The 23,112-nt window shown below is 36.6% G+C and overlaps 1 protein-coding gene across 1 annotated transcript in view; it reads right to left on the bottom strand.

Moving 5' to 3' along the window:
- Positions 1-13,509: 13,509 nt before the first annotated feature.
- The window catches only part of LOC122298862, a 30,984-nt gene continuing 21,381 nt past the window's right edge, over positions 13,510-23,112 (bottom strand). The window contains exon 3 of the mRNA XM_043108709.1: positions 13,510-14,955. Within this exon, the coding sequence (XP_042964643.1) occupies positions 13,510-14,955 (1,446 nt within the window). The remainder of the gene's footprint in view (positions 14,956-23,112) is intronic.

The raw sequence follows: 23,112 nt of genomic DNA, 5'->3' as shown, positions 1-23,112 counted from the left end.
AAAGATAGGTTTCTTCGTGTCAGTTCATCCAATTCTAGAGAATTGAGCTAGACGGTGAAGGTGGGATGCATTTGACAAGATTTTCCTCGAGAAATTGGTGTAAACGGCATAGGCTATCGTCTGATTCGTTGCAATGCACAAAGAGGTGCACCTAGGTGGCAATTGGCGGTAACTTTGGCGTTGGATTGACTTTCCTTGTATTGAAATGTGGTGGATCAAGTCTAATCTTCTAATTCACTCCAAGAATGATGGCAAACAAAACAATAAGAGCAATATAAGGCCCATACAAAAAAAGTGAGAAAGAATTAAAAAGGAAATTAAGTTCAGAAGATGGTTTAAAGATGAATAATCACTTGTAGTTGAATAATGCGCTTAACTCCAGTCACAAGCTTAAACAAATCTAGATTAGGGGCGTATGGCACATCTTGGGCTTGAGGGAAACCAATTGTATGGCATATGTGGGCTACAACTAGAAGAACGAAAGAAAAGATGGGTTTCTTCATTTGAATTCGTCCTGTGCTGGAACTGAGTTACAACAGTTAAGGTGTGATGTATTTGATGATATTTTTCGAGAGAAAATGGTGTAAACATCATAGGCTAGAGTTTGATTAGCTGCAATGCAGATAGAGGTGTGCCTAGGTGGCGATCGAAGTGAGTTTCCTTGTATTGAAATGTGGTGGATCAAGTGTAATCTTCTACTCCGGTCTAAGAATGATGGGAAACAACAATAAAAAAGTATTAATGTCCATATAAAAACGGTGAGAAAGAATTAAAAAGGAAATTAATCTCGAAACATGGTTTAGAGATGACTAATCACTTGTAAGTTGATTAATGATCTTAACTCTGGTTACAAGCTTAACCCAGGCAAGATAAGGGAAGTATGGCACGTCTTGGGCTTGAGGGAAATCGATGGTATGGTATCTGTGCGTTACAGTTGGATGAATGAAGCAAAAGAAGGGTTTGTTTGAGTCAATTCGTCCAATGCTAGAATGGAGTTTCAACGGCTAAGGTGGGATGCATTTGCTGACATTTCCCTTGAGAAAATGGTGTAAACGGCATAGGGTAGAGTCCAATTAGTTGCAACGCACATGGACGTGCACCTAGGTGGCGATTGGCACTGACTTGGGCGTTGGAATGACTTTCCTTGTATTGAAATGTGGTTTATCAAGTCTAATCTTCTATTTCACTCTAGGAATGATGCGAAACAACAATAAAAGTATTAATGTCCATATAAAAATGGTGAGAAAGAATTAAAAAGGAAATTAAGCTTGAAACATGGTTTAGACATGAGTAATCGCTTGTAAGTTGATTAATACCCTTAACACCGGTTCCAAGTTTCACCCTAGCCAAATAAGGAGCGTATGGCACATCTAAGGCTACAATTGGAAGAACGATAGAAAAGACAGGTTTCTTCGTGTCAGTTCATCCAATGCTAGAGAACTGAGCTAGACGGTTAAGGTGGGATGCATTTGACGAGATTTCCCTCAAGAAATTGGTATAAAAGGCATAGGCTAGGGTCATATTAGTTGCAACGCACATGGAGGTTCACCTAGGTGGCGATTGGCGGTGACTTTGGTGTTGGAATGACTTTCCTTGCATTGAAATGTGGTGGATCAAGTCTAATGTTCTAATTCACTCCAAGAACGAAGGCAAACAAAACAATAATAGCAATAAGACCCATACAAAAAAAGAGAGAAATAATTAAAAAGGAAATTAAGTTCAGAAGATGGTTTAAAAATGAATAATCACTTGTAGTTGAATAATGCGCTTAACTCCAGTCACAAGCTTAACAAAATCTAGATTAGGGGTGTATGGCACATCTTGGGCTTGAGGGAAACCAATAGTATGGCATATGTGGGCTACAATTGGAAGAATGAAAGAAAAGACGGGTTTCTTCGTTTGAATTCGTCCTGTGCTGGAACTGAGTTACAACAGTTAAGGTGTGATGTATTTGATGATATTTCCCGTGAGAAAATGGTGTAAACAGCATAGGCTAGAGTCCGATTAATTGCAATGCACATAGAGGTGCGCCTAGGTGGCGATCGACGGTGACTTTGGTACTGGAGTGACTTTCCTTGTATTGAAATGTGGTAGATCAAGTGTAATCTTCTATTCCGCTCTAAGAATGTTGGAAAACAACAATAAAAAAGTATTAATGTCCATATAAAAACGGTGAGAAAGAATTAAACAGGAAATTAATCTTGAAACATGGTTTTGAGATAACTAATGACTTTTAAGTTGATTAATGATCTTAACTCCGGTTAGAAGCTTAACCAAGGCAAGATAAGGGGAGTATGTCACGTCTTGGGCTTGAGGGAAACCAATGGTATGGAAATCAAGATAACACATTCTCTTAGACAAATTTAATTACCGTCCTATTATCGTTGCTCCTACAAGCTACTACCTCTACCCATTTTGACACAAAATCTACTGCCACAATAATATATTGGTATCCAAAAGAAGGAGGAAATGGTCCCATAAAATCAGTGCCCCAACAATCAAAAATTTCAATCACTAAAATTGGGTTTAAGGGCATCATATTACAACGGGATATAACTCCTAACTTTTGACACTTTTCACATGAGCCACAATAGATGTTTGCATCCTTAAATATGGTGGGCCAATAAAATCCACACTGCAGAATTTTTAGAGTGGTTTTCTTCATTGAAAAGTGGCCCAAAGAATAATGCGGTAGTTGTAGCATAGCTTTGTGGTGTCGATTCCACAAGGAGACAAATTAAAAGAAAAGCAAGAGGAACAAAGAAACTAAAGAAAAATATTAAATAAGTAATGGAGAACAAAAATTAATTTTAAATGTAAATTTAAGTGAAGCAATGTGATTAACGGAAAAAGTACTCAAATTTGACGAACAGTAGAGCGTCGGGAATCCCTTGCACAAATCCGGTATTTTAATTATTCTTAATTCATTGGATAACTCAATTTACGAAATTCCCAATCGGAAGGTATATATTTTTAAACTAAAATTAAATCAAATTTAACCCTTTGAAAAATCATTCACTACTTTTAAAATACGTAAATTACTACCCCTATTGAGAAAATCCAAAGACGACAGTTTACTCAGGGAGCGATATTGCAGCAAAAAACTAAATCAATATAGATAAATAATTGATCCAAACATAATCAAAGAACTAATCCATTCAATAAAAAAAACATGACTGAATCCATAAACAGAATAAATTTTATGATTATTCGGAGAAGAAAACATCAACGATGAATTGAGAATGATAAAACAAAAGAGTTTTAGCAATTGAAAATCAAATACTTGAATTAAAAATAAATTAGAAATACTATCTAATGTGCAAATTCATCCCTAACCCTACTTGAGAATTTAGTTACCCATAAATATACTGGACAACAAAAATCTCTAGAGAAAACTGAAGCGAACGGTGGCCATGGAAGTGATTTTCTCCTCTCTTCAGATTTGCCTCTTGTGTCTTCTCCCATCCATTTCATGCTAATGATATACTTATATAGGGTAGAAAAGAAACCCTAATATCCTCTTAATTTTCGCATAAAAAAATCGCCTAAATTTTAGGATTTATCTTGGCAGCCACGTACAGCCTTCAGGAGTTTGAATTTGGAAATCCTTATTAGAGACAAAGTTATAGCCCTTTAAGATAGCTTTTCAATGTATTAGGAATCGTATCAATCCGATATGTTAGTAAAATGATACAGTCAAAAGACTAAAGTATGTCCAGACTCTCTCCTAGCGAATTTTGGACTTGGACTTTTTCTGGTTTCATTTTGTGATTTTTTTCTTTTTCTTTTCTTCCAAATTGCTCTCAAACTCCATGAATGTCCTCCTCTGAATTTGAATGGGCTTGACTTGCTCTTTTATAAACTCTGAAATTAAACATAAAAAAAAAAACTGCTTAGGAGTATCCCAACATAAATAGAAATTCAATTAAAGAATATACTTGAATTCCTATGATTTCTATTCACATTTTAGCATTTAAGTCCAAAAATAGGGTATTTAGAGTGCACTTTCGCACACTCAAATTCACATATCAAAACAATCTATTGAATCCAATAACACATCAAGATCAATCCACCTATAGCAATCCACAGAGTGTGTGTGTGTTCTCCAAGCCATAATCATCTTACTACTAACCTTGACACATGCAACATCAAGAATGTCTCAAGCAAAAGGTTCAACTCCATAACTCACGGGTATAATAGTGTTTCGTGTAAGGGCTCTCTCTATGGAGTTGACAATGGGTGTATACACACTCTCATGGAAAATTAGACAATTATGTATAAGCAACAAGCAAACATTGATCTTATGATAGGAACACTAACAAATGAGACTTCCACCAATCTTTCCAACAGCTTACCTAGGATCAGAATGGTCAACACAAAATTTTGTAATGTGGCTTGGTTTCGGGGCTATATGAAAAAAAAAGGATGAAAGAGATTCAAAAACTTCCAAGTACATACAAAGGAAATTTTATAAAATATCTCAATAGACCACACTTCTCACTTGATGCACTCTCCAACTTTTTATATCATCAAATAATAATGCTTTTCCTTCTTCTTCCTCTTTTTTTTTCAACAATTTGATGGACAAACACATGCCACTTTTGCATTCTTTCCATCTCTACCAACTTTGTTTTTTTTCTTTTTTCTTTTTTTTTTGAGCTCACTCAATTGAACACTTTGCAACTTGTACTCTTCTCTTTTTTTTAAAAAAAAAATTTGAAAATGATAAAATTAAAGAAAGAAAATACAAATTTCACACCTAGTATACACTTGGAAGTAAAAAGGGTAAGAAAATCTGTGTATAGGTTATACTCCAATGTGGAGAGGCATGGATGATATGGGCATATGAAAAGAAAAAGCTACATGTGTTTATTGGCTCAAAGTTGGCTATTAGGGATCTATGATGGAAATGGATAGCTGGAAAGGCTCAAACGTTAATCCTAAGTTGATCTCCGTCATATCCCAAGTATATCCAGCATCGTACCACAAACCATGTAATGATATTCTCAAAAGAAGTGCCCAATTCAACATATCAATGAACGCTTATCACAATTTACTGCATTTGTATCCTCTCAATTCTCTCCAAACTCACATGAATACTTAAGCAAAAGAGTTCTCTAGCTACATGTGTCAAACCACCATCTTACCACAAGACTTGGATAAGTGCATTAAGGGTTCTGTGAATGCTTCAGCAAAAATGATTATGGTGGGTTTGGTGAATTCACGAAGATGGCTATGAATGAAAATGAGTACACATGTGAAAATGATGCATGTGTGATGCAAATTAAAAACAAATTGACACATGAAAATATGCCACAGAGTTCCAACAAGCATTTTAAATACTGAATTTGCACCACCACCCCCAAACTTAAATGAAATATTGTCCTCCATGTTTAAAAATCAAAATTGAATGGGGAGTAACTGAAAATGGTAGAATACACCTGATGAGCGACGAAGGTAGCTCGCTAAGCATCAATAATAGTAATCTGAAATGACGAAATGAAATTATCCTACAATAAAAAACAAAGAAAGAAAATAAGAGAAAACAAAAATAAAACAAAGCAAAACAAAATAAATAAAGAAAAACATACCTGGGTGGTGTGGTCAAGATTGATAGACTGGATCCACAAGTGGAATGTCTTCCACTTCCGGAACTTGCCTATCAATTAATACTTTAAGGCATTGACCATTTACTTTAAAGATCTGACCATCCTTAGGATCTTCTATTTCTATCGCCCCATTTACAAAAACATTCCTTACTAGAAAGGGGCCAGTCCACCTAGACCAAAGTTTTCCTGGGTGCTTATGGTGTCTAGAATCATATAAAAACACTCGATCATTAAGCTTAAATGTTTTTCTCAAAATATTTTTATCATGAAACGCTTTCATTTTAGCCTTATAGATTCTAGAGTTCTCATAAGCATCATTTCTCAACTCCTTTAACTCGGTCAACTGAAATTTTCTAAGCTTACCTGCTTCTCCCATATCAAAATTGAAATGCTTGATGGCCCAATAACCTCGATGCTCGAGCTCCACAGGTAAGTGGCAAGGCTTCCCAAAAACAAGCCTATAATGTGACATACCTAAGGGAGTTTTGAAAGCTGTACGATAGGCCCAAAGCGCATTGATTGAGCTGAAATATTGCATATTTTAGCTATTTAAAACCAATGTATTTTAAATTCATCATGACATTATTATTGGTTTTAAATGGAAAAATGGTTAAAATGAATAAATCAAAATTGTGATTTTAATTGATTAAAAGCATGAATTTCTGCTTGAATTCTACCAACTATTGATTACTGTGCATTCTAGTCCATAATTTTTCTTGCTTTCCATTATCATTTGTGTTTGTACCATTGTTCTCCTTGTTCTTCATGTTCATAAGGTTTCTTGAGCTATCTTTCCATCTTCAAAAGATAGAAGCACTTCTTGCCAACCCATAACCATAAGGCATCCTCAGCATTAAATTCTTGGCTACAAATTGTGTCTTATTCTTTTTATTTTCTCCCCAAAACAGATCAGATTCATCCAGCACCGTTCCAACTTTCACCAACAAGAACAGTTCAACATGCTCTTATTTGCCGGTTTCCTCGTATTCAATCTCGTTCCAACCTCTTCTATTCGATTTGTTTCCATTAGTTTACTGCATTAAAGAATCTAAGAGCCAGTTAATATTTGAAGCTGTCAACGAGTTCATACCAGCTGGTGCCTGCAAGATTCGTGTGCAATATTTGTCTATTAATCTCTTTTGCATCAAAACAGCAACTCATAGCCAGCCACTCAGACATGCAGAAAACATGGGACCAACAGTTCACACATGCAGAAAACTTGGGAGCATCATCACTCACGGATGGAAGGGAAACAAATCAACAAACACAGCCGGACAGCTCACAAGACACACGACTATAGAAACTCAAACTGAAATGCTACGGGATTCAGCAGAAGAACAGCAGGCTTTATTCCTTTTGTTGGTTCTACAACAGCACATGAATTGAGCTGGAGCTGAACGTGTAGCAGCAGCAAATTTATTCCTTCTTTTCTGAGTAGCTGAACGTGCAGCAAGAGATCAATAGCATCATTCGGATAGCACACAGCAACCAACTCACACATGCAACACATGCAGAAAGAGACTCACACGAACGTGCAGCAGATCGGTAGAAGAATAAAGCAGCTGGCCTTCAACTTTGACAGAACAGAACCATGCACATGCAGCAGCAGCTCATGCATCATTTCGTTGGAAAGCAGCACGTTGCAGGAGAAGAATGGGAGGCAGCAGAAGATCACGTTGGACACTCGGACATGCAGCAGCCTTTAGCATCTGGGGCAGCAGGAGATCACATGGGATCACACATAGACAAACGGGCTGGGCTTTGGCTCTTTATTTTTCAACTTGTTTTTATACGGCTGGGCAGTTTATTTAAGAGGAGGAAGGGGGAGCTGAAAATGGAAGGTGGTGTTCGGTAGTTTTTTTTACTTAAACACTTAGTGTTGTGTTCGGCAGTTTTTTGTTTTAACTTAAACATAGTGTTGTGTTCGGCAGTTTTTTGTTTTAACTTAAACTTAGTGTTGTGTTCGGCAGTTTTTGTTTTAACTTAAACATAGTGTTGTGTTCGGCAGTTTTTGTTTTAACTTAAACATTTTGTGTGTTCGGCAGTTTTTATTTTTGGCTACAATGCTTTGTTGTTTTAGAATTTTTATTAAGTGTATTAAGAATTGTTTTAGAATTTTATTTCATTAAGTGTAATACCTTAATTTCTTTCAAGTGTGCTAGTTGGTTTCATGCAACAAGAGAATTGTTTTAGAAGTTTAAATCAAGTATGCTAGTTTGTTTCATGAAACAAAGGATTTGTTTTAGAAGTTTTTAATTAAGTGTGCTAGATTAATTTATTGCAAGAAGGGTTTGGTAGAGAACTTTTGTTTTTGTTTTAGTTGGGTAAGTTATTTGTTGTTTACTTATTTCATGTTATTTATTTTTATTGTTTCATTAAGTTTTCATTTTAATAGTGATTACAATTGCTATGGTTTAATTTGAGAATTTGTGATGAACCCTAGAATATTGATTTTGAGGTTTTTCAATTTTCAGTACATGTTTTGTCAATTACTTTCTAATTTAGTTTAATTCTTAATTTAGTTTTATTAATTTTTGAGTTTAATCTATTAGTCCTTTACATTCCAATCCGACAATCAAAATCTAAAAACATGAATCTAGTCCATGACTAGTAACCTCTTCCATCCATTGCACATATCATCCTCTTGTTTTCTCTTTGTGAAGTTTTTCACATTTTTCAACGAGTTTAATTTTAAGTAACTTTCCCTGAGGAGACGATCTAGGAATTTATTCCTAATTATTACACGACATCCTCCTGCACTTGGGATAGCATTAGTGCTACTCATTTTTGAGCGAGTCAAGTTTCTGGCGCCGTTGCCGGGGAAAGTAGTTTAACTTAAATTTAAACTTGTTATTTTATTTTATTTTTCTCTACCATATTATCTCCGGTTACTCATCTCATTTGCATCAACCACTCATCTCTACCATATTAGATTGATGTTTCATGTCATGGGTGAGAGACACTTGAAATAGGTTGCTTAGAGTCACATCGAGTGTTGAGAGTAGTATACACAGTTGATGAAATTGAAATTGAATCAGAAAACATGGTTGCACCTGCACCACGCACTCTTAAGGACTATTTGCAACCCACTCGTACCACTATACCTTCATGCATTGTTTTACCAGAAAATGCACCTAATTTCTCTATTATGCATGGCATGATGTCAGTGATACCTCAGTTCCACGGGATGGATTCTGAGAGTCCTTACCAGCACTTGACAGATTTTGAGTTGGCTTGTGCTACTTTTATCACTAGGGCTGTTACTGATGAATTCATTAGACTTCGTTTATTTCCTTTCTCTTTAAAGGATAAAGCGAAGATTTGGTTTAACTCTTTGAGACCTAATTCCATTTCTAGTTGGTCTGATATGTAGCGTGAATTCTTACAAAAATTTTTTCCTTTTCAGAGAACTCAGTTTTTGCAAGAGCAAATCAGCCAGTTCAATCAGAGACCTGATGAGACCTTTCAGGCCAGTTGGGAAAAATTTAAGGATTTGGTGAACATTTGTCCACATCATGGTTTTGAATCTTGGAGGCTGGTGTGCTATTTTTACACTGGTCTCACTCCGGAATGCAAGCAGTTTGTTCAGACCATGTGCAATGGGGAGTTCTTCAGCAAGGAACCTGATGAAGCATTATCACTTTTTGACTACCTTGCTGAGAGCGCACAACAGTGGAACACTCGTACTAATCGAGTTCCATTAGCAGCACAGCCACTGAGGGCTATTTCTGGAGGGACAGATATGAGCTTAAAGAAGACACTGATGTTCAAGCCCGAATAGCTGCATTGACTAGAAGACTAGAAGTTATGGAAACAGAAAAAGTGAAGGCTGCGAAAGTAGTAGAGGCATGTTCTATATGTGCTGATTCAAACCATAAGACCCAAGACTGCCCGATTATGCCAGTATTTCAAGAAGGTGGGTCTGAGCCAATACAATCAGCTAATTGGGTTAATAGAGCACAGAATCAACCTTTTTCCAACACATAATCCGGGGTGGAGGAATCAGCCTTTCTCCAACACATATAATCCCGAATAGATGTTTGCATCCTTAAATATGGTGGGCCAATAAAATCCACACTGCAGAATTTTTGCAGCGGTTTTTTTCATTGAAAAGTGACCCCCACAAGCTTGAGAGTGACAAAATTCCAAGACGCTAGTGTCACAACCCTACCCTATCAAGAGCGAGACCGTGATCTCGTACCTATTCTTTTTCCTATTATAACAGTAAATTTATTTATATATGAATTCCCATATTGTTATTAGTATTATTATTATTATTTTATTAATTTTTTTTAAAAGATAATTCGAGACGATTCAAACGCATCACGCATAAATTCTAATTTCTAACTGAAAGAAACATCTAATAGACATACTTTTACATTCCTTTACAAAGGACTCTCAGAGTCCATCATCCATTTATTTAACATAACTACTTTAAACAAAAAGGGACTCAGTCCCTTCAGTCTTTACAAAAGGAAACTAACTTAAAGCAAGAGGGGTTTCCATTACCCCACTATATACTTTATACCCGAAGGTATCTTGTCTAGAAGTTAACTCAATAAAACATCCCCGTGTGGGGTCCAGTATTAAAACATAAGAAACATATATCTTCATAAAAAGAAACCAAACTACCCAGGGACTACTAAACATCGGCCCCTCCCTCCTCAGAAATACTCAGCTCCTCCGTAGATTCGTCTGTACCTGGACGTTTAAAACATAAACACAAAGTGAGTATAATGCTCAGTAAGCAGTACACCATGCTGTTAACTTAATAAGCATATAGTACTTTCTTTTGAAAACATGCATCCATAAACCAATACTAATTCTGACAATACTTCCATACATATACTTTCTCTATAACATCATGCATACACTTACTTCTTACTATCATGCATATACTCGCTTCATACTTTCATGCAAAATCTTTATTTCTTATTTTCATACATACTTATATATCATATCTTCATGCATACACTTCATTTAATCTTTCACTTTCTTGTGGCCAATATACCATTACGCCCCTTGTGTTGGGGTTAGCGGTCCTATTGGACCTGGATTCCACCTGTGGTCACAGGTTAGGAACCCCTTTCTGTCAGGGAGCAGCACTGGGTGCACTACCAATACTACTTACCCGGCATTGCAATCTGCCCATTTCTTTGATATCATTTCCTTTCTTGTGGCCATTATATATTTTCATACATTAATTTATTCCTTTTCTTTCTTTGAAATCAACATTTTCAATATCTTCCTTAGTCCGATGAAAATGCTTTTATTTTGAAAAAATAGCATTTTATGTCATGCTTACATGTAAATAAAATCGTAGTTATTTGAAGAAGCATGTATAAAAAATTTCATGACTTAGGATCTACATGCATGCATTACCATATACACATACAATCAATTATAATCGCTAGGATACTTAACAGGGGCTACCAAAAAAGACTTGTACATAATATAAACTCATTTATTCTTTAATTAGATGAACGTTTGGAAAGAGATAGAGATATATTCTTCCACAAGAGAACTTGGCGTGGGCGCATGGTCATAGCTACTTACCTCGATCCGGTGCAACCCCTTTAACTTCAGAAAATCCTAATCCAATAAATAACAAGTGTGTTAAAACTCATCCAACATCCTTTAGATCCCCTTTTTAACGATGGCTAAAAAAATTATAAATCTAATGCTGTTTTCTACCCTTAATGTTACTTCAAATAACTACCCTCTCGACAAATCCTTACAAGAGTAACATAAGAAGATAGCTAATTTAGTTAACATAACATTAAAACAGCTCCATATATGCATTTAATCACTTAAAACAGAACATAATTATATATATACAAAACACAACATCAAAACAGCCCTATATATATAATTAATCCCTTAAAATAGGGCATATATGTAGATATACAAAACATAACATCAAAACATCCCCATATAAATACTTAATCCCTTAAAACAGAGCATATATGTATATATATAAAACATAACATCAAAACATAAACTAAACAATTTAGTTAGCTTCCAAAATCACATAAAATCATATTAAACAATTTACCTTAAGCTCCTAGATTCTTTCAAGAGGTGAAGTGAAAGTCCAAAGCTTGAAGAAAATGAGAGGAGTTCGATTTCTTGAAGAGGAGAAGAAAAGAGGGAAGTGGCGTTGGCTAGCATGGAAAGAGAGATGAAGAAGACTTGTTCTTCATTTGTTAGGTGTAGACCAATGGGTTTGAAGAGGAAATTCTTCATCTATTAGGTGTAGACCGATGGGTTTGAAGAGGAAATTCTTCATCTATTAGGTGTTGACCGATGGGTTTGAAGAGGAAATTCTTCATTTGTTATATGTAGACCGACGGTTCATAAGAGAAGAAGGCTTAGTTAAATTTTTGGTCATTAAAAGCTTAAGGAAATGGAGGGTTAGGATTAGATTTAGGAAGATAACTATTCTAATTACCAATCCAATGGTGGGAACTGGGAATCATTTGTGCTCTTTCATAAATAATAAAATTTTAGGATTTGAGGAGAAAATACTATAAGGCCTTAAAATCATGTACTTAATTTATTTTAACAACCCACATAAAAGTAAAAACACATCCATCTAAATAAAATAATAAAAATCTTTACGTGAACATATTTAACTTAAGGAATAAAATAAAATGATGTAAAGACTCACATAGTAAGACTAGAGTATTACAACTCTCCCCACCTTAAAATAATCTCGTCCTCGAGATTGAACGTACCTTAAATAAAAAGAGTGAGATATTTAATCCTCACGTCGTCTTCATGTTCCCAGGTTGCCTCTTGCTCAGTGTGGTGGTTCTAAAGCATTTTGACCATCGGAATGGTTTTATTGCAAAGTACTCGAACCTCCCGATCTAAGATTTGGACTGGTGCTTCCTCGTATGAGAAATCTTTATGCTCTTAGAGAGGTGCATAATCCAACACATGTGTAGGGTCATGCACAGATTTTTGAAGCATTGAAACATGGAAAACATTATGCATGACTGAAAATTCTGGGGGTAGTGTGAGTTGATATGCAACTGCTCCTATCTTTTCAAGAATCTCAAATGGGCCAATGTATCTTGGGGTTAATTTGCCTTTCTTGCCGAATCTTATAACTCCTTTCATTGGAGCTACCCGAATGAATACTTTGTCTCCTACCTCAAAGTGCAGCTCCCTTCTTCTATGATCGGCATATTTCTTTTGTCTCTCTTGAGCTAGGGCAAGCCTCTTTCTAATGATAGCTACTTTTTCTTGCATATTTTGAACTAAGTCAGGGCCCAACATCTTTTTCTCACCAACCTCGTCCCAATAAAGGGGCAATCTACATTTGCACCCATACAAAACTTCATATGGTGCCGCATTGATACTCTTTTGGTGACTATTATTGTAGGCAAATTCAACTAATGGTAAGTATTTTATCCAACTTTCCTTGAAGTCCAAGATATATGCCCGTAACATATCTTCAAGAATTTGAATTGTTCTCTCAGGCTGCCCATCTGTCTGAGGGTGGAAAGCAGTGCTATAAATCAATTATGTCCCCAAGTTCCTTTGCACGCTCCTCCAAAATGCTGAAGTAAACCGTGAGTCCCTATCTGATACTATCTTGGACAGAACTCCGTGCAACCTAACTATCTCTTTGACATATATCTCTGCCAACTTACTCATCGAGTAAGTCATCTGAATTGGTATGAAGTGGGCTGATTTCGATAATCTGTCGACAATCACCCACACAGAATCTTGTCCTCCTTGGGCTTTAGGAAATCCAGTTACAAAATCCATGCTGATTTCATCCCATGTCGAAACTGGTATTGGTAGTGGCCTGTAGTACTCCCGAGGGTCTTTGATGCTTAGCCTTAACTTGCTGGCATGTCAGGCATTGAGCTACAAAGTTAGCCACGTCTCATTTCATTCCGCTCCACCAGTAGTGTTGTCTCAGGTCTCGATACATTTTGGTACTACCTGGATGCACTGTGTATAGAGACCGATGTGCTTCCCTCAATATTAGATCCCTTAGTTCCTTTTTAGCTGGTACACACAATCTTCCTTTAAATCGCAATGATCCATCACCAGAAATAACAAAATCAGGTTGTTTTCCTTCTAAAACATCTGCTTTGATCTTCTGGAGGTTAAGGTCTTCACTTTGAGCAGCTTTAATTTGGTCCAATATTGTCGGGCCAAGAACTAGGCTATTCAGCCTTGCTTGTACATCCTTCACCATTTCCACTCCCAGCTTCTCCATATCTAGAAGAACAAATTTCTGGGGAGTATACATACTCCTAAGAGTGCCAGAAGAAGACTTCCAACTAAGGGCGTCAACAACTACATTAGCTTTGTCGGGGTGGTAGTTGATATTACAATCATAATCTTTCAATAGCTCCAACCATCTACGCTGCCTCATATTTAACTCCTTTTGAGTGAAGAAATATTTTAGACTCTTGTGGTCCGTATAAATTACACAATGTTCCCCATAAAGGTAATGTCGCCATATCTTTAAGGCAAATACCACAACAGCCAACTCTAAATCATGGGTTGGGTAGTTGCGCTCATAATCCTTAAGTTGACGCGAAGCATACGCTACAACTTTTCCATGCTGCATAAGAACACACCCCAACCCTTTGTGTGAGGCATCACTGTATATCACAAATCCTTCCGTACCCAAAGGTATAGTAAGAATAGTTGCCGTCACAAGTTTCTCCTTGAGCTCCTGAAACCTTTTCTCACATTCTGTAGTCCATATGAATTCCTCACCCTTTCGGGTCAAGGTCGTTAAAGGAACTGCGATGCGAGAAAACCCTCCAACAAATCTTCGATAATACCCCGCAAGACCAAGGAAGCTTCTAATTTCTTGAATAGTTTTTGGTCTAGGCCATTCCACTATCGCCTCCAACTTTGCAATATCTACAGAAATACCATCCTTTGAAATTATATGGCCAAGAAAAGAAATCTTTTGTAACCAAAACTCACACTTATTCAACTTAGCATATAATTTCTTCTCCCGCAAAACTTGAAGAACAACCTCCAAATGCTTCACATGTTCTTCCGGGGTTCTTGAATAAATAAGAATGTCATCAATAAATACTATTACAAACTGATCAATATACTTCTGAAAGACACGATTCATCAAGTCCATGAAAGCGGCTAGGGGGTTAGTCAATCCAAAGGACATCACTAAAAATTCATAATGTCCATATCTCGTTCTAAAAGCAGTCTTTGGAATATCCTCCGCCTTAATCTTCAACTGATGGTACCCTGATCGGAGATCAATCTTTGAAAATACTTGGGATCCTTGAAGTTGATCAAATAAATCATCAATCCGTGGTAGAGGATACCGATTCTTAACGGTCACCTGACCGGTGCAAAACTGCAAGTGCACAGTATCGTAGTTTTATAGTAAAGTAATAAGAAGAGTATCGTCCTCAGGGATTGGTACCTTACGTTTGCCAAATACCAAAATTATACTAAACTTGATTTTATCTAGAGGAATCACTAAGATTTTTGTAGTTGCAATTTAAACTAAAATCGACTCACAGAGAAATATGCAAAGGAATTAAAACTAACCTTCGAAGATCAACTTAATGGGGAAGAAAACTTCTAGGAAATCGATTTCACCTAATTCTTTACTATGCTTTTCTCATCCAGTTAACTTAATTTAATTCTCTTTTATCTATTAGCAAATCTCTAAATCATCCAAAAGCCTCTTTCGATAGTCAATTGGAAATGACTCTTGTTTATCAATTCACACAAGAATATGCAAATTTAATAAAGCAAGAAAGCAATAAAACCAATGACTTAATTACTACATAGGTTCATACAAGTCTTTCAATCTCTATACTTACCTATGCTGAAATATTCAAGATCTACCCTATGATTCCCTCTTTCGATAGCATATCACAAGATTAAAAATCATCTAATCAAGGGCCAGTTAATTAGAAGCAATAAACTCAGAATAATTCAGATAAACAAAGAGAGAATTGCATTAAATTAGCGTAGACAATCAAGCATAGTTCAGAAATAGGTTACATCGTTTTCCTAGAATAAAGAAAATTTAGCTCATGCTAGAAATGGAATTCAACATAAATGAATTCACCATAATCATTCTGAGGAGATTGGAAGAAAATAAACACTGAAAAATCCTCCTTGCAGCCGCAACTCGTCTTCAAAAGCTCAAGGGAACGATTCAACGCTTTTCTCCCGTCCGTGCTCGTGTATGATTCCAACGTACGTGCAATAATTGGAATTCCCTCTCCAAAATAGATGATTTGAATCCCTCTAGCTATTTTTTTCGGTCCCAAGAAGTGTTCTCCAGTCAAAAGTCGCGGCCCTAGAGTGAAATATTCCTTTTATATGGTGCGACGGTGGAAAACCTTAAATCTGTCAAAATACGATGTTCGCTCGAGCGGGGTCTCGAGCGCGCATCGAGCGTTCAACTCTGCCTGATTTCGCTTGAGCGTCTGATGAGTGTGCGAAAGTGCACTCTATATACCCTATTATTGGACTAAAATACTAAAATGTGAATAGAAATCATAAGAATTAATGTGTATTCTTAAATTGAATTTCTATTTACGTTGGGATACTCCTAAGCAGTTTTTTTATGTCTAATTTCAGAGTTTATAAAAGAGCTATCTTAAAGGGCTATAACTTTGTCTCTAATAAGGATTTCCAAATTCGAACCCCTGAAGGCTGTACATGGCTGCCAAGATAAGTCCTAAAATTTAGGCGATTTTTTTATGCGGAAATCAAGAGGACATTAGGGTTTCTTTCTTACCCTATATAAGCATATCATTAGCACGAAATGGAGGAAGAGACACAAGAGGCAGATCTGAAGAGAGGAGAAAATTACTTCCATGGCCACCGTTCGCTTCAGTTTTCTCTGGAGATTTTTGTTGTCCATTATATTTATGGGTAACTAAATTCTCAAGTAGGGTTAGGGATGAACTTGCACATTAGATGGTATTTCTAATTTATTCTTAATTCATGTATTTGATTTTTAATTGCTAAAACTCTTTTGTTTTATCATTTTCAATTCATCGTTGATGTTTTCTTCTCCCAATAATCATAGAATTTATTGTATTTATGGATTCAGTCATGCTTTTTCTATTGAATGGATTAGTTCTTTGATTATGTTTGGATCAATTATTTATCTATATTGATTTATTTTTTTGCTGCAATATCGTTTTTTGAGTATATTGTCGTCATTGGATTTTATCAATAGGGGTAGTAATTGATGTTTTTTAAAAGTTGTGAATGTTTTTTTCAAAGGGTTACATTTGATTTAAGTCTGGTTTATAAATCTATACCTTCCGATTGGGAATTGCGGGAATTGAGTTCCTAATTGAGTTATCCAATGAATTAAGAATAATTAAAATACCAGATTTGTGCAAGGGATTCCCGACGCTCTACTGTTTGTTAAATTTGAGTACTTTTTCTGTTAATCACTTTACTTCACTTGAATTTACATTTAAAATTAATCTTTGTTCTCTATTACTTATTTAATATTTTTTCTTTAGTTTCTTTGTTCCTCTTGCTATTCTTTTAATTTGTCTCCCTGTGGAATCGACACCCCAAAGCTGTGCTTGTAATATCCGCTCCTTCTTTCTTCTTCTTTACGTATGAGCCTTGATCCACGTGTCAAACTTCGGTGTATGTGCTGAGCCTTGCTCTACGTGTCGAGAGTCAGTCTATCTGACTAGCCTCGATCTACATGTTGAATCTTATCCTACGTGTTGTATCTCGATGGCGTGTTCTGAAAGTTATTATGCGAATTTCAAAGTAAGATAGATATTTTAAAGTTTATGGATACTTTTAATATTATGAAAATATCTATAGAAAATATCTAAGGAAGATATCTATAGAAAAATATCTATAGAAGATATTTTCAGTATTATTAGATAAGCTTGTTTTAATGTAGCACAATTATAATATTTTAATGAGCTCTGAAAATATTATAATTGTGAATAATATCTTATATTAAATATTTTAGTTGTTTTAAAATATTAAGATGTTTAATTTTACGTTGAAAACTCTTATTTAAATTAATATAAGATAATCATAGAATTTATCTTATATTAATTATACGCCGCCGTGAGCCACCGTATGGCCACCACCTCACTACCACAGCTCCACCACATGTTCCTCTACCTTTCCCTAGCTTCCCATGAAGTTCTATGGTCTTCCACCACCTCAAGCAAACACCCACCATTCGGATTTACTGTTCACAGCATGATGCCGCCGTGCTCCGCCACCTTCGACCACCACGAGGCCACCATGAGCCTTCCAAGGCCACGCCTGGCTTTTCTCAAGCCCAAACTACCACTTTACGTGGTGGACAACGACCGTACGCGGTGTTACTGCCACGTACGCTCCTCCGACGCTTAACCGTGACAAGCAGCGAACAACGCACGGGTTAGCCCGTCGATGGTATAACCCTCTATCTCTAGTTATTTACGTTTAAAATAGTTGATTGATTGGATTGTAGACTGCGTTATTAGTAATTGTGGAGTTTACTGCGTAGTTGTGAAGCGAAATGTAGTTGGGAAGTGTTGGGCTTGAATTATAGTATTGTGGATTGTGCTATGAAGTGTGGACATGAGATGGATGCCGTAGTTGTGATACGGCGTGTAGTGTGAAGAGAGTACGCGTGAAGCGTACTCTGTGTAATGCAGCGACGCGTCGTGTGACGTGTGCTGTAGTGATGTGTGGCGTAGAAGAAAGGGAGTGCACGTGGAGTGTACTCCGTGTTGTATGGCGATGCACCGTGTGATGTGCATCATGATGATGAGTGTTGTAATGAAAGGAGTACGCGTGGCCGTACTCCGTGTCGCGTAGCGATGCACCGTGAGGCATGTATCATAGTGATGTTGTCATAGTGTGGATGGAAGAGAGTTCACGTGAGTGTACTCTATACGAGGTCGTGATACACTGGATGGCGTGTCACGAAGGGTTGGATGACGTAGCAGAGAAGTGTGGAGTGTATGGTCTAGTGTCGGGAACTGTGTAACAGTATCCCGAAACAATGGTGACATAGCCTGTAGTCCGGGGTGATGAGATTTACCTTGTGGTTGACTATGGCTAAAGGTATATGGAAGTGGTGAAAAGGTATCAGAGAGTGCAACAGAAGCACAATGGGCCCCGTATTGTAACTCGAGATTCTGTCTTGAGCTGCATAATGTGACAGAGGCACATTTGTGGATGCAGTCCTCTTGTCAAGTGGCGGGAACTGTGTAACAGTGTCCCGAAGCAGTAGTGATGTATCCTGTAGTCCAAGGTAACGGGTATTGCCTTGAGACTGACTTGTGACTAAGAGTATAAGGAAGTGATGGAGAAGTATCAGAGCGTGTAGCGGAAGCATGATGGGTATCGTGATGTGACTCGGGATTTATCTCGAATTACGTGACGTGACAGAGGTGCATTTTTGGATGTAATCCTCTCCCATTAAGTGTTGGGATGAACTTATAAAGAGCCGGGAAGTAGGAAAAGTCCTATCGACCGGGTCTTAACAAGTTGGTATTGGAGTTTGGAGCTTGTTTATACAAGTAGGCGTTTATTGGAATTATAAGTTGCTCTTAGGTGATAAAAGGGGATGAGATACATGTGTCTCTGGCAAGACAAGTGTATCAGACAGATTTATCATATGTAATGAGTAATCTGTCCTGATCATGGTTACATGGTATTTTAGCCAGAGAATTGGCTGACTTCATGTAGCCTGAATGGATGGAAATAAGGATGTAGCGTGGGCTAGGATACGTGAAAGTAGTGAAGAGTATATAGTTTAAGGTTGGGACGCATGGCTCTGTATGTCAGAATCATGCGTTGGATTGTGTAAATAGAAGAACGAGACAGAGATCTTAGTGTCTTAACCTAAGGTGAATCACAGAGGTTCACTTTAAGGAATAAGACCCCGAAAGTTTTAGCATAGTAAATAGTACGTAAGAGCCCAGGGATGGATAGAGAATGTTTCAAGCAAAGCATAGTTCTATTTTCTAGAATAGTTACTTATGCATTAGATAGATGATGACATAAAGTTATGTGTATGCATGTAGGTTGCCATCTGACACGCACATGAATGGACTGCATGAATTGGGTATGGCATGAAGTCCAGGTAAGTGTTACGTTCATACTCTTCTAGAATTTTCTCTATAAAAAAAATGGAAAAGAAAACGAAAGTTTTTCTGTAAAAAAAAAAGGAAAATGAAACGTAAGTTTTCAAGTATAAGTACGTAACGGCCTTCCTTGGCAGCCCCTTTTTATGCACCCAAAGTATGTACGTGTATGCATGTGAATGGGTGCTATAAGTAGTACGTATTGTATGTATATTGATGAAAAGAAACGAAATGAAGCTTTAAAAGACGTTATAACTGTTAAGAACTGTAAGGATTGATAAAGAGAGAAAACTATCTTTTCTAAAATAAAATAACTCTTTTTAAAAACAACTTTAATGGAAAAGAAAGAAAATTAGTTTCCTCTTAAAGAAACTTCTCTTAAAGCAACTTTTAGGAAAAATAAAGAAAATTATGCTTTAAACGATACGAATAAAAAGGACAGGACTGTAAAGAAATGAACGGTTTGAATGTATGATGTATGAAAATACGTAATGGCCACATGGACTGGACTGGAAATGATATCAAAGAAATGGGCAGATTGCAATGCCGGGTAAGTAGAACTGGTAGTGCACCCAGTGCTGCACCCTGACTGAATGGATTCCCAACCTGCGGCCATGGGCGGAATCAGGTCCAAAAGACCGCTAACCCCAGCGCACTGGGCGTAACAGTGTGCAACGGCCACATGAAAGTGATAAGAATGAACGAATGCATGTTAAGAATGGATGCATGTATGTATGTATGAATGAATGGACCGAATGCATGAATGTACGTAAGTAAGAAAAGATGATTTAATGAACGTATGCATGCATGAATGTACGTAGAAATATAAATGCATGAAAAGATTCTTTAAGTAACGAAGGCAGCGATGCGTGGGGAACTGTTTTAAAGAAGAAATCATGTTTTAAATAAAAAACCCCACCTCGAAACGTTTTCAAACGAAAAGAAAGACGTATGCATGCTACGTAAGATATGTATGTATGGAATGATAACTACATGACTGAAAAACTATGTTATTATATTTTGATTGTATGAAGTAATGCTTACGAGTCATCGAGTCATTTTAGTTTTTATGTGTGCCCTCCCAGGCACCAGATGAGCATGACAGGTCAAAACAGGCACAGCCCAAGGGGAAGAGCACGAAGGCCTAGGCAAGATGTTTCACATTAAAAGCTTGAATTATGTAATGTAATGTTTTCTGCTGAAAGTTTTAATCAAGAAAAAATGAGATTTTGTTTATAACATGGAGTCTTTTGTATCCTGGTATGTATGGAAAAGAGATTGAAAAGGAATCGTAATTCCCGTCGGTTTTTATCAAAATCGATATGAAAAAGGACCCACCACAAGGACAAGGATGGGCGTTATAGTGCTACAACTACCGCGTTATTCTTTGGGCGTAATCAGCGTCCTATTGAGCGCACATCGAGCGTTCGACTCTGCCTGATTTCGCTCGAGCGTCCAAAAGCCTCCGCTCGAGCGAACTTGTAAAATCTACAATATGAAATTTTGCAAGTCATCAAATACCCCCAAACTTACAACTTTGTTTGTCCTCAAACAAAAAAAAAAAAAGCAAATGATAGTTTAGGCAATATCGACTCGACCCGAAAGAGAAGTATCATCACTCACCAAGCTTTTATGAATTTAGATTTCATCTCTAGTATCTTACTCTTTTAACATCAAAGATGGCAGGAAAATCAATCAAAAATTTTGCAATTTGTCAAGCAAGAGTTAGGCGTTTACTTCAACCTAAAGCTAAGACCTTGAGTGTGTGTGTGTGATATAGTCAATTTAACCTCAAACCACCTGCAAACTCAGATAAAAGTAGAACAACCAAAATCAGAAGAATTCTCTTAAAACTTAACCCCATAAGTCCAATTTTCAGAAATCCTCTCCACTAATGTAGTCAACACCAAAATCAGAGATCAAAAGGTCTTTAATAAGGTTGTAATGATAGGCCACAGGGTGAGGGTTAAGAAAGAACTGAATATGGGAAATTAAATCAAACTGGGAAAATACTTAGTGAAAAGAACATTAAAAGAGAAACCCACATGATTCAAATCATAGCTCTTTCTTGGTAATATGCTCATACTTGTGGCATTATTATTGCTGTAATCACTGATGTAATACTAACAATTCCCTTAACAAAATCTGAGGTAATTCACACTCCGCTTAGCGACTTATTTTTCTTTTTCTTTCTCTTTTCTTCTTCTTCTTTTTTTTTTTTTTTTTTCAGTCACTTACTTTCTTCTTCTTTTTCTTCTTCTTCTTTGATTAAACAAAGCAAACATAATACAGTTCATCATGAAACTAATTTTTCTCTTTTAAATGTAACTCCCCACCAAAGTATTTTCTCAAACTATCAAAGGTAGATTCATTGTTTTTCAGGCTTAGAGCTGGCATGGTTTATGTAGTTCAAAGAATAAATAAAGGCTTATGAAGGCTCAAGGGGGTTGACTATGGAAACACACCATGTAATGATGGCATGACATTTAGGACGGCTGGGAAAGCTTTTTGGTTATGCCAAAGAAATGCCTAGATCATTTCTCTAATATTTGGTCTCAACTAGGATTTCGCCTTAAGGACCCATCAACGGATTCTAGAGCAAAGCAAAATCGAACCTCCCTCTTTCAATTAATTCAACTTCTTCTCTTCATAAGCAAAATGGAATAAGAGAAAAACGACTATGTGCTCAATTGGGTTCAAGGTCAAAGATTTAAACCAAAGTACCCACAAAACTTCACTTGACATAAAAGAAAATTTTTGAAAATTTTTCTCAAAACCATCTTCAATCACAAATTTCAGAGTCATAGAGAATTCAATCTTACTCCAATGCATGCTTGGTAAGAGAATCAAACAACCCATCAACAACCCAAGACTTAGAAAACAAGAGGATCAAATGATTATAGGAGTTTACACCCCCAAACTTAAACTAAACAATGTCCTCATTGTAATGCAAAAGTAAAAAGGATTGAAGAAATAAAGGAGCTTCCCTGGTTTCATGGTGAATCTTCCGCGGATTAGAATTTTTCAGCTCTTTATTCATGCTAAATAAACCTGCATCAAAAATCAATTTATTAAAACTTAAATAAATAAAGATAATAAAATAAATGAAAGAATGAAAGATAGATCTATGGGTTGCCTCCCATAAGCGCTTGTTTTAAAGTCTACAGCCAGACTTTTCAATCATCATCAATTAGGATCTCCAAGAGGAATAAATGCATAGTTCCTCTCCATTTGCTCTCCATAGTAGTGCTTCAATCTCTGACCATTAACTCTAAAAATATTCCCTGTCTTGTCCTTCAAATCTACTGCTCCAAAAGAGAAAACTTCATGAATTGTATAAGAACCCGTCCATCTTGATTTCAACTTTCCTGGAAAGAGTTTGAGTCGTGAATTGAAGAGTAAAA

This window comes from Carya illinoinensis, chromosome 16, assembly GCF_018687715.1.
Source record: "Carya illinoinensis cultivar Pawnee chromosome 16, C.illinoinensisPawnee_v1, whole genome shotgun sequence".
NCBI classification, from domain to species: Eukaryota; Viridiplantae; Streptophyta; class Magnoliopsida; order Fagales; family Juglandaceae; genus Carya; species Carya illinoinensis.
Note: the sequence above shows the minus strand (reverse complement) of the source record. Positions and strands in the feature narration are given on the sequence as shown.